The following is a 13,284-nucleotide window of genomic DNA, read 5'->3' on the forward strand; positions in this document are numbered from 1 at the left end:
ATAATAAACTTTAAAATAATTTTTGTGAAAAACGCTTTTTGAAATTTGTACAAATAAACTGCGAATGTTTGTGTTTATCTTCGAATGTTCGAAGACCGAACAATTAAAACGCGAATGAATAAAGACACATTTGCCATAATTGATAATAAGCAGGTTTGAAAGAATATAAAATACATTTACGCGCACAACATATAGATCTTATAAAACATGCTAATTAGACTATTCATAAACAGAATATAAAAGAAAATTAATAAATCACCTTTTAAAATTTTTATAATTACATTTTTCTAAAAAAAAATATAGTATAAATATTTTAAAATAGTACTTTTAGTAATAATATTTCACATGTCAAAGTATTAAATATAAACGTTCTATGAATATACAGACTTCAATTTGATAGTCTTCATTTTTGAACCTTTTGCTGTTGGATTATGGATTATCTATATTTACAATACATATTATATCATTAGTATACAGCCTTTGATGAAAGTATTTAGGAAATCTACATATTTATCTGGATTTTTTTATTATTTTCTACTAATAGAAGAGGATAATTTGATATTTAGTTTTTGTTTTAAGAATCTTTTATGTATAACATAAGAAATATAAGTAAAAATAATACAGGTAAAAAATTTTAGATGAATGAAAAATATATAGATATCACATTAAACACATGTGTTTAAATTGATATGTTTATACTTAGGTAACGGTAGGTTTGACGGAACCATCCACACCTTCCTCAACATCTTTTCAACCTGTCTTGGCGACAGCAAGTGACAAAGGGACAACATTTTTTCCATTACCACGAATAAATGCTGGAATGGTGGTAAAGCATAATATCTTGTATTTGTACGGAGGCATGATGGAAGAAAGTAATAGGCAATGCACTTTTTCAGATTTCTACAGTTTAGGTATGCTATTTTTGAATTATATACATATGTAGTAATTACATATGTACAATTTATCAATTTTGCGTGTGTGTGCGTGCGTATGTGTAAGTATGTACATAAAATAATTTTTTTATCCTAAATTAAAAATTTATTTACACATGCGTGTACACATGCACGCATGCCTTTACACAGATTGTTTGATAAATTTCGAGCATAACTTAATAAAATTTATATGTTTAGGCAAAATTGATTTTATTTTTTAATATAGTTTCTTGTACTCGATATACTTAATCTATCTTTTTTCTAATCTTTATATTTAATAAAGTATGTTTGCTTAAATCCTCTAAAATATTCGTTTATAGCAATTTCTTCATTTTTGATCGCTTTTTCTTCTTAGACATTTCTTCATGTTCGGGAATTATTAGAATTTAGAATTCATTTCTTTTGTTTTTATCGCTCATCCAAATGTCTATCATACTGCATTGATTGTTACAGAAAACTTTCAGAAAGGTTTTAACTTTTCATATTTCATGTGCAATACTTTTAAGAGGATTCTGCGATTGTATGATATTGTATGAAATATTGCGACAGAATTGTTTTTAAAATCTTGTGACATAAAATGCTGCAATAGTAATATTTTTGAAATTTTACATACAGTAAATTTTCAAACTGAGCTTTTTAAATTAGGTAAATTTTCTGTTCTATTAATGTATTCCAAATAAAAAATTTGCTTTGTTGCCAGTTGGCTAAGTGAAAATTTTCAAAGTCCGCGGCGTGTACTGACAAGGGGAGTCTGCAACATGTGGGTCATTAATTTTAATAAAATTTTATGGATGTGTAGTATTTACTCACACCTTTACTGTAGTAAAGCCGTTTGTTGCGAAATTAGGCATTCTTGAGAAAATGACGATTAAATATTTCCATGTATAGTACTACAGAAGAACAATTGTCGAGTTAGTGACGTAGCGTAGGGCGTTAAGACATCAACAAGCACGCGTGGGGTTCCAGGTTCGATCCTCACGGACAAAATTTTTTTTTAAATTTAAATCTTATATTTTTAAATTGTTATACGTATATGTATAATTTTGAAACCGTTTTTAATTATTTGATATAAAATGTTATTTAAAAAAAATCAAGTAATTTAAACATGCTTTTTTATTATTAAATAAATTAAAATTTTTCATAAACACAGAAAATATATTTGTAATAAAAATTTACAACGACTGTTTTAAGAATGTCAAAATAAATGTTTCTATATATCATTATATCTATAACCTATTTATTAACAAACCATTAAGTTTTAATTGCTTTTACGCTAAGTACCATTTAAGAGTTGTAAACTTATTGTAAAATATTTATTATAAATTTTTATTGCAAATATATTTTTTGTTTTTATTTTTTAGGCTTTCTATTCTTGTGTTTTATATTTTTTGTGTTTATGAGAAATTTTAATTTAATTAATAATGAAAGACATTTTTAACTTTCTTGATTAAAAAAATAATATATTTTATATTAAATAATTAAAAACGTTTTAAAAATTATATAACAATTTAAAAATATAAGATTTAAATAAAAAATGTCTTATACAGGGGGATCAAACCTGGGACTCCAAGCGTACTAGTCGACGTCTTAACGCCCCACATTACGTTAACTCGACAATCGTTCTGCTGCAATAATACTATAGATGCTGAAAATATTTAATTGTCATTTTACGAGAATGCCTAAGTTGTGCCACAAACAGTTTTATTACAGTAAAAGTGTGAATATATACTACGCACTCCTAAAATTTTATTAAAATTTGTGATATAAATATTAAAGGTTTCTCTTTTTAGCATTGTAGTGAACTGTCAAATAAAATATGTCGACGTACTTTATTTGTTATTTTTGACAGTTTGATTTATTATTATTAAATGTAAATTTTATTGTTTCTGTTGGGGTTACAATCTTTTATAGACTATACAAAAACAAAATGCTTAGCCGAAACTTATACACTACTTTAAACCTAACTTAAATTCTAATACGCTTACTCTACGCACACCCATGTCCGGGACCTCTGCTTCCGTCGCCAGCTATTAATCATCATTTTCTATTTTATATATATATATATATATATATATATATATCTATATATAAGTACAATTATCGAGGCTCCCTCCTTCATTCACTCATTCTCTCTCTCTTTCTCTCTCTTTCCTTCTCCCTCTTCCTCTCTAGCTCCCTCATCCAACTCTTCCCCCTCCCTTTATCCCCAGCTAAATACTTCCTATCAACTCTCTCCCTCTTTTCCTCCCAACTCTTGCATTTCTCCCACATGCTCCCACGACTGTATTTCTCTCCCGCACAGTCTACATTCTCTTTCCCCCTCTCTCCAATACCTCCCTTCCCTTATCTCATTACCTAGCCTGAATCTCGCAACCCTCCTCCATCTCCTCTTTCCCTAACCTCTTTTCAGGTACTCCGACAGACCTTTGTTCTTCATCTCCTCGTACCATCTGTTGTACCTGGAGCTTTTTATTCTCTTCCATCTCTCTCTCTCCCCTGCATCTTTCTCCTTTTTTCCACTTCCTTCCATACTCCTTTCCCCTCCCTCCTCTCACCTTTCCACTCTTCCTGCCCCAATTCTTCTTTCCTGAAAAACCCTCTTCTCTCCTTTTCCAGCTTGATCAAACTTTTTCTCTTTTTGCTCTTATTACCATCTTATTTCTCTTCCTCTTATTACCATCAAACATCTCGCCAATTCTCCTCTTCTCCCCTCCTCTAATCTTTTCTCGAAGCCCCATGCCCTCCTCGCTGCTCTGCTTCTCATCATTTCACTCTATAGCTTCTCTCTCACCATATATCCCGGCGTCCTCCCTTCTACCCTTAACACCCATCTTAGAAATCGTTCATGCAACCTCTCTACCCCTTCTCTCTCTTTCCACCTTCATATTTCTACCCCATAACTTATCACTGTCCATACCAACCTGTCAAACCTGTCAAACAACCACACCCTCCTGCTCCAATCCTTATCATATCTCCTCTTCTCAATTCCCTATACCTTCCTAATCCCATCATACTTGCTGCCTTCCTTATCTTTTCTCTTAAATGTGCTTTCTGCCCCCCGTTTGTCTGAAATCTGTATCCCAAATAGCTAAACTCTTACACTTTTTAAATCCCTTTCTTCTTCCATCTCCACCTCACTTTCCGCCATTTCTCTTCCCCTCTCCTAAATCTTATTAACTTCGTCTTTCCGGCGTTCATCTCTAGCTTCTTATCCATATAGCTTTTTAACCTTTCTATCATGCTCCTCATTTCCCTCTCCCTCTCCGAAACAAGACGATATTGTCCGAATACAATAAAAAGTATATCTTCTCCTCCCCTAATACTACCTCTCCCCATTTCACCTTCCTCATCTTTTCTTCTAAATCTACCAAGTTAAACAGCAGAGGACTGAGTGGACAACCCTGCCTCACTCCCCTCGCCGTCCAAAAACTCCTCCCTTCTTCCTCCTCTACCCTCATTCTACATTTTGTTTCCCTTACAGTTCCTTTATCCTCTTCACCAGTCCCGTCCTCACTCCTTTCCTTTTCATTGCCCCTAACACCGTTTCCCTGCTCACGGAGTCAAATGCTGTCTTTAAGTCTACAAACAGCCACTAGTATTATTTCTTTCTTCTCCAGTTGCTTGTTTACGACATAGTTCAAGACGTATATGTTGTCCACCTTTCCTTTTCCCTTTCTAAACTCGACCTGCCTCTTTTGTAGCGTCTCCTGTCTCTCTCCTCCACCTCCCCTTCTAGCCTTCCCGTTAACATCACCGCATTTATCTTGTATAACGTTGGCATCAGCGTCACTTCTTTATACTTATTTATCTTTTCTTCTTCTCTCCTCTTAACTATAGGTACTATTATCTCGTCTTTTCATGCCTCCGGCCATTTCTCCCTCTTCCACACCCTGTTGCTTATCCCCCATGCCCAGTCTGTCACACTCTCCCCTCCATACTTTCATACTTTATTGGGTATTCTGTCAATTTCCATTGCCTTACCATTTTTTAATTTTCCTATAACTTTCACTATTTCTTCTCTTTTTATGTTTTCTTCTTTTTCCGACCTAACTAGAGAACCTCTAGGAGAGAGAATCGCCAAGAGGGGTCACGTGACTGACTCTGTGATTGGCTGGCGGAAATGTGCAGATTTTGCATTGCGACTCCAAAACTCCTTTTTTCCCCGCAGCCCCACGTCCCAAAATGCTATTTTCATACCTTTGCCATCCCCTTTTCCCTGCTGTACTTCCCTCACTCCCTTGCTCTCTCCCTCTACCTTCCTTTGCTTTTTCCTAGACTCTCACTCCTCTTCCACTACTCGCTTCTCTTCACCCCTTCCCTCGACCCTCTTTTTTTTCCTCTTTACCCCCTCCCACTTTTTTCTCATCCTATCCTTCAACCCTCCCTGTTTTTCATCCCAAAACCATCAAACTTCGTTTATTAATGCTCTGGTTTCACCCATATCCTCGCCGCTTTTCTTTCCTCCTTCTTCACTAATTCTCTGATCCTCCACTTCACTTGCCTTTCCTTCCACGTTAAATCATCCTCTATCCAAACTTTCCTCCCTTTCAGCCCACCTTTTTTTCTCATTACTTCCTTTTTCTCCTTTTTCATCCTGAAACTTACCACTGTAAACCCCCCCTGCTTTTTATGCCCTATGTTTTTACCTTTTTTACTTCTTCTACTCCTACCTCCGCTCCTAGCCTTCTAAGTATACTTTCTATTTTATCTTTCACGTCTTTTCCTTTTTTTATATCCCTTTATAATCATCTTCTTTCTTTTTTCCCTCTTATATCTTCTCTCCAACATCTTCTCTATTTTCCTTATTCTTTCTTTTAGCCTTTGGCTTTCTTTCTCTCTACCTCTCCGCTCCTTCTCCAGTCTTTTTACCTTTGCTTTAATTCTCTTCTTTCTTTTCCTTCCTCCAACTTCAAGCCCTCTTCCCATTTTTTTCCAGATTCTCTACTCTCTTTTCTATTTTTTCCTTGTTCTTCCTCCACTCCTCCTCTCTTTTTATTTCCTCTAACTCCCCCATTAACAATCTCATTTCCTCCGTCTTCTCCATTCTTTCTTCCATCCTCTCCCACCTTCCCATCATCTCCATCTATCTCCTTAAGAACTCCATTATCTGCCACTCTCCTTCCTCTTCCCCGACCTCCTGTCGGTGATTTCACCGTCTTTTTATTTTTCTGAAAAACCTCTCCTTCCTTCTTTTTTTTTCTCCTTTCTCTTCTCTCCCTCCCCTCCTAACCCTCCTTTTCTTTTTCTCTTCTAATACATTTCTAATGCTCCTGCTGTACTCCCACTGCGCTCCCTCTCCCGCTACTCAACTCCATCGCCCTTGTCTTTGCTAAATCCTCCATCCCTTTATTCCCCATCTTTTTTGTCCGTCCCTCTCCTCGTTCTTGTAATTTTCTTACCGTCCACTCTCTTCTTTCCTTAGTTGTCTATTTCTCCACTACCTACTCACTGTCTGTGCGCACGCGCCTTACCGTCGCACCCTTTACCGATACCTTACACCGCCTCTACGCTCACTGCACACTCCGTACCCGCGCTCGCGCGTTTCTTTCTCCCTTCCCCGCTCTCCTCTTGCCACTTTTTTCACTCCAAGACTTCTAATCTCACTTCCACACTGCTCTCGCTTTTACACTCCTTTTCTCCCATATACTCGACTCGATCTCTCTCTCTCCACTCACTCCATTTCTCCCCAGACACGTTTCACTCTTCTCACACACTCTGCCCTTCTCTTCCGCTCCCCACAACTGTTCTTCGCCTCTATTACCAAAAACTCTCTAATCACACCCATCTCTTGCTTGCTCCGGAAACGGAAGTCCCAGTTTGATTTATGTATGGTTTGACATTTCGTAACATTAAGTTGATATTAATTTTTATGAATAATTGAAATTAAATAATCATTGATGGACAAGACAGAATTTAAAAGTGACTCCTTGTCATTACCCATCTAATAAGACAACGAAATGATGTGAAAAAGACTTGCTATTAGTGAAAATGACGTCATGTGATTTAAATGGAACGTAATTAGGACGTGATTTTTGATACTAAAATGATATGTTATTATCATTATTTCAAGATGATATGGTATTGTCAATGATGAATGTATGCGAACGTGTTTTGTATATTTAAATATTTGGTCTGTTCTTTTTATCTGCATTGGCTGCATTAATTTACTGTTTATCTTTCTCTCTTGACATTGGAAGAAGAAAGATAAACTTGAACTAATATAGCCAGTTTAAAGAAATACTACTGTAAAGAAATGTTAAAATTCACATAAAAAAGATTATTGAGTACTAAGAACTGCTTTTGACCAGTAATGCCGTATTCAGTCTTTCAATTTGTTATTACAATTTTCGATTTTATTAGAATTATTTGTATTGCATATTTATATTAGTTTTTATTTAATATACAAATCTAAACAAGAAGGCCTTTTTCGGTCATAGCTGGATTTTAGTGTTTTTATGTATCGTGTGATTTTATATACCTTCTCAGACTTAACCAAATTGCGCGCCGTTATTTTCGGTCATATAATACAGTTATAATTGAATAAGAGTTAGTAATACCACTTTTATTAAATTAAAATTAATTTAATAATATTTGATGCTCACTAGCATCTATATTAACCCTTTTCCCCTTTTTCTATACCGGAGATTTAGGAGGTCCCAGGTTCGAACCTTGGCTGAGGTGATATTTTTTGCAATAAATTCTTTACAGTCTTTTTAGGGGGGAAAAGGGTTAATATAGATGTCAGTGAGCATCAAATATTATTAAATTAATTTTAATTTAATAAAAGTAATATTACTAACTCTTATTTGAATATATCTGTTATATGACCGAAAGTAACGGCGCGCAGTTTGGTTAAGTCTGAGAAAGTACATAAAATTACATGAATACATAAAAGCACTAAGATCCAACTACGACCGAAGAAGGCCTTCTTGTTTAGATTTGTATGTTACATGTATCGGTCAAATATCTTTCTAATTTTCATTTAATTTCATAAAAAAATATATTATTTGGAACATTGTATACTCTTTAAATAATATAATATATATTAAAACACAATTATATTGTATCTTTTATCTTGTTTCTTTTAACTTAATTAAAGCAATAACCCCTTATCCATAATCTTTCCTTTAATAGATAAGTAGTAAGCCATTGATCAATCGTAATCGTTTATTATTGTAGCGGGAATAATAATTTGCTAGCATGTAATTTTATAAAATAATTTATTAAAAATTATTTTTGTTATAAATGGGGATGGCTCTGAAAAGGACCATTTGGTCTCCTCAGTCATTATAGTTTTCTCCTTCTGTATCGATCGTCTTGATAATTCCAAGAAGGTTTAGAAGATCTTGGGAGGCTTGAGTTCAGATCTTAAAGGCTTGAGTTTTTCGGTAGACGTAGCTACTTCTCTTGTAGCGGAAGAAGACGTCTTTGTTCCTCTGACTTCTTTTGAAGAGATCGTTTGGACAACCTTGTATTCCTTCTTGGTTGAAGATCGAAAAATCAAGTTTATTAGTCTTTTCGGAACGAGGAAGGTTTGTTGGCTTCCTCGCTTTTGCAAGAATAAGTTCTTGAGTCATGAAAGCGTAGCTTATCAGGAAGTCTCCTCCTGTCTTTGGATAACTGGGAGTTTTCGCGATGTCTATCGGAATTAATTTCCAGGTAGTCATTTGTGAGACTCGAGGATGCCGTTGTTTCCAAAAACTCGTCTTTATATATAATTTGTGGCTTATATATAATTGTGGCCGAATCTTTTTAATTCGGCGTATTTTTGCCATCTGGTTCTTGATTTGTAATTACTTTTTTTTGTTTTATTTTTACGGATTTATATAATTTATTTTTTCTCTTGAGTTCTTTTTCTCTGAAGTTGTTCTTTTTCATTTGTTTTATATTTTATTTTCCAATATTTTAATTTTTAATATTTTATTTTCCAGTGTTTTATTTTTTCATATTTTATTTTTTAATGTGAGATCTGGATGATCGCCACAATTATTATGAATTTCTAATAAACGACCGTAGTTAGCCAAATTGCTTATTTTTTACGCTTAAAGGCTGTGGACAAGGGATTAACTCTTAAACACGTAAGTGGGTCTGAGAAACCCCATATGAAGTTTTGAACGCTTGCTATGTGAAGACGGAATGAGATAGAAGGTTCGGACCAAGACGTAAAAAAAGTTTGAAATCTCCTTTTTCGATTGATATGGTTGATCAATTTTTTTGGTTCAACTAGAATTCGAACAACACGGCAGCAAAATTTTGTTAGGGTCAATGCGACCCATATAGTGTGTAAGTGAAACTTTTTTTGTGAGTATTTTACATAAAAAAGCTGGACAAAATGCGTTCGAACAGGTCGGTTTGCGGATGTTACTCGCATATACTCTGTTTAAAGTTAGAATACTATAAAATACTGTAGAAAAGGGAGTTTTTCCGAAATATATTATGAAACACATTAATTTTCAATTTTAGACACGATTTAATCTAAAATACCTCATTCGCTTTGTTACATAAGTACATTTTTTAATAGGAATGATAATAATATAATTTTTTTTTTTTGAAAGTATGAATCTTTAGCTTTAAAACGCCGTATTGTAAAGTTCTTCAAAGTTTTTTGTTGCAAAGATATGATTTTTTTTTAAGTGGATTTTTAAATGCCCAAAAATACCTCATATTCTTCATATTACATAATTATACTTTTTGAAAGAAATGACTTTGCCAAATTTTATTTTGAAAGTGTGACTCTTTAGCTTTAAAATTCCGTATTTGAAAGTCCTTAAAAATTTAAAGAAAAAGTGGATTTTTGACCAATTTCTCATTTTTGCTTAATGGTTTTGCTTTTATAACTTCACAATAAATTATTTTTCGGCAATGTCGATTGTGCAGTCACATTCCTGAGATTTTGAACTTTTGTTTTAAAAAAAAAATCGTAGAAAAATATTGATTGTAATCAAAGTTATAGCTTCTCAAAGTTGAAAAAGTCTCCCAAACCCAAAAATGTGTTTCTGTATTTTACAGGATCGGTGTGTTTACGGGTTAAACATTTCTTGTAACGATTGCGGTTGATCAATAACGTACTACTTATCTGATTTAATGTTCTTAATACGTCGTCTGAAGACGCCATAGAATGTTACATTTTCGTCACTTTTCAACATCATTATGACGTTGCATTAGTGACGTTAATAGACTTTGACACATAATCACGTCACAATGACATCAAAATGACATCGATCAATAGTTACTAATGACGTTTACAAACTAAAAAAATCACATCATTTTGACGTCATCTTGTTGGTTAGGTACAGTGGAGCCCTCTATATTCGAAATAATAGGAAGACTAAATTGTTTGGATAAGAGAATTTTTGGATAATGAAATAAATATATTTTTATATTAAAATTTTATTTATTCAAACAGAAACTTAAATTTTTAACAAAAAGAATTTCATATTTAAAAAAAGACTTACGTAATTCTTTATGTAAAGAAAATAAAATTAACATTTGCTTACACATTTATGGATCCCATATCTTTTTGGCTGCTAAGTCACATACGTGATATGTTCCTGTTATATAGTGTACGCTGTTAGTTTTGTACTAAATTATTCTATTTAAGATATAATCAGTCAAAGAAAAGTCACGTAGAAGAGTATGTATACTTAAACAGTTTGTAAACATTACTACAGAACGCTGTTTGCATAATAAAACATTCGGATGGTAGAATGTTCGAATATTAAAGTATTCGGATAATAACGGAACTTTGGATATGGGAGGCTCTACTGTATATTATGAAAAATTAAGTTAATATGTGGAAAATCAGTCAATGTACAAGGGCAACTTCATACTGTGCTATATGTGCCATGCTTGAGCGCGCGAATTTTAGGCGCTACAATTGAATAACTTTAATAATTCATAATTTGAAAAGTATTATAGCCTCGATATTTTTGTATTAAGATTTACGGCTTAAAATATTTTGAAGAATTTACCCGTAAAAGAACCTCTGCTAATTCTGAGATATTTCGCGTGCGTGCGTGCGTGCATACACACACACACACACACACCCACACACATGTATAAAATGTCATATTTCTCGTCTTAAATGTATGTATATATGTATGCAATGTAGATTGCCGAAAGCTAGATGAATGGAAAACTCTGATGGTGGATGATTTGTCATCACAAACATGGTTCGATTCTTCAGAAAGCTCAGAGGAGGATGAAAATGAAAATAGTGAGCAAGAAGAGAACAATGATAGTGAGCAAGAAGAGAACGACAATAATCAATTAGTAAATGTTAATGAAAACTAAATGGAAGAAAATAAATAATGTAAAACAATTTGTATAATTTTCATTTATACTTAAATAAATTGTTCGCATTTATATTGCCTATGCTTTAAATCTAGACTAGATTGGCTGTACCTGCCGGCCGAATTCCCATTGCCCCGGTAGATCGAGCAGCTGGAGCGGGGATTTAGCCGGCGGTCAAATGGTGTCATTAATTTGACCTTGAATAGTTGCTTGAAGATCACGTAAAGGACACCTCCAATTTTTTTAATGGGACTACCTACTTTTTATTACATATTCTTGTAGTTTATCTCGAGACCTTTCCAAAACACTATAAGAAAGGTCATTTTCGTTGAGTACTTTCTGAGTTGTGAGGCTTCAAAGTTACGTTGTATTGTAACTTTCAAGCGTCATAACTGGGAAAATCTTTAACAAAAATAAACTTATTTATAATGTTTTGAAAAGCTCTCAAAATCGACTACAAAAAAATGCAATAAAAAAATATAGAATGTTAGGGAAGTACTGATACCTTTTAATTAGGGAATTACCAATACTCTAACATTGTATCTGTTATTGCATATTTTTGTAGTTTATTTCAAGTTTTTTCCAAAGCACTACAAAAAAATTTATTTTTGTTAAGTACTTTCCGAGTTGTGACGCTTAAAAGTTACAGTACACCGTAGCTTTCAAGACTTACAACTCAAAAAGTACTTAACGAAAATAAACTTTCTTGTAGTGTTTTGGAAAGATTTCAAGATAAACTAGAAGAATATGTAATAAAAAGTAGGTAGTCCCATTAATAAAATTGGAGGTGTGCTTCACGTGACTTTCAAGCAACTATTCAAGGTCAAATTAATGACACCATCTTATGACTCCTTTGAAACCATACAACTTTTGTTCGAAACATTTTCTTGTAAAATGCAAGGAAACGGAAATATTTTGGGTGATAGATTCAAATGGCTCACCCTGTATATATATATATATATATATATATATATATATATATATATATATATTGGACTTCCGTTTCCGGTAGCGAAAGTGATTGACGTGTGTGTGTGGAGAGTGCGATTGATAAGCAGGTATTAGGGGATAAGGTGAGACGTGGTGGAGTGCGAGGAGGAGAAGGGAAAGGGAAGGGGCTGGTGGTAGAGGGTGAATAAGGGTAAAGGGCCGGGGTAAGGGAATAGTGAGACAGGAGTGATAGTAGGGTTGGGACGGGATTTGGAGGTTAGACGGGAGAGCAGGTTTAGAGTGTAAAGAGAAAGCAGAAAAGAGGGAGGGTAGCGACATCGGGCGGTAGAAGTGAGAAGCATAGTAGGAGAGAGTAAGTGCAGTTGCGGGAAATTTTGAATTGGAGTAACGTTTGAGTAACCGATATAATATCTTAATATATGATTTTATATTTTTAGATTTCCTACATTTATGTAATAATTGTAAAAATAAGCTCAAAATATTATTGATTAAATTGTTTTCTTAGAGTAAAAGTGTGATCATCTTAAATAAAAAAGAGTCATATTTTCTAGTAAACATTTTCTACAAAAATAGATTACTTAATTAATTAAAAAAAAAAAGAAATTTTTGTTTTTCTTTTTATTTACAACCCGACTGCAAGTAAATAAACTCTTGAATAGGGAAAATTGGCAGGTTAGAGGAAAGACGAGATAGAGGAAGGGAAGGAGAGGAAAAGGGAAGTAGAGGAGGGGAAAGGGGAGGAGAAGAGGAAGGTGGGAAGGCCGAGCAAAGTAGAGGGGATGAGGGATAGAGTATATAGTCTGTTGCTGATAGATGCGTTTAAGAGAGGAGAGAAAAGGAAGGAGATAGATGCATTACAGGCAGATATCTTTAAGAAAAGTATAAAGGTATTGAGATCGCCGGAAAAACAGCTAGAAAACCAGCCGCAAAAACAGCCGAAAAAGCAAGAAGAAGGGTGGTTGAGTGATATATTAAGGGAGGTAAGGGAGGGTTTTAAGGAAATTGAAGCGGAATTAAGAGAGGTAAAGGAGGGGAAAGCAGAGATGAGGGAATGGATGGAAGATATGAGGAAAAGATTAGACAGTTTAGAGAAAAGAGTGAAGGAGAT

General features: G+C 34.0%; 1 protein-coding gene across 3 annotated transcripts in view; it reads left to right on the forward strand.

The window, feature by feature from the left end:
- The window catches only part of LOC105205447 (kelch domain-containing protein 4), an 88,877-nt gene extending 77,624 nt beyond the window's left edge, over positions 1-11,253 (forward strand). For all 3 annotated transcript variants that reach the window (XM_039458208.1, XM_039458209.1, XM_039458210.1), the window contains 2 exons: positions 704-911; positions 11,044-11,253. In XM_039458208.1, coding sequence (XP_039314142.1) covers positions 704-911; positions 11,044-11,225 — 390 coding nt within the window. In that variant the 3' untranslated portion in view covers positions 11,226-11,253. The remainder of the gene's footprint in view (positions 1-703; positions 912-11,043) is intronic.
- Positions 11,254-13,284: the final 2,031 nt, after the last annotated feature.

The sequence above is a fragment of the Solenopsis invicta genome, chromosome 16 (genome assembly GCF_016802725.1).
Source record: "Solenopsis invicta isolate M01_SB chromosome 16, UNIL_Sinv_3.0, whole genome shotgun sequence".
In the NCBI taxonomy this organism is placed as follows: domain Eukaryota; kingdom Metazoa; phylum Arthropoda; class Insecta; order Hymenoptera; family Formicidae; genus Solenopsis; species Solenopsis invicta.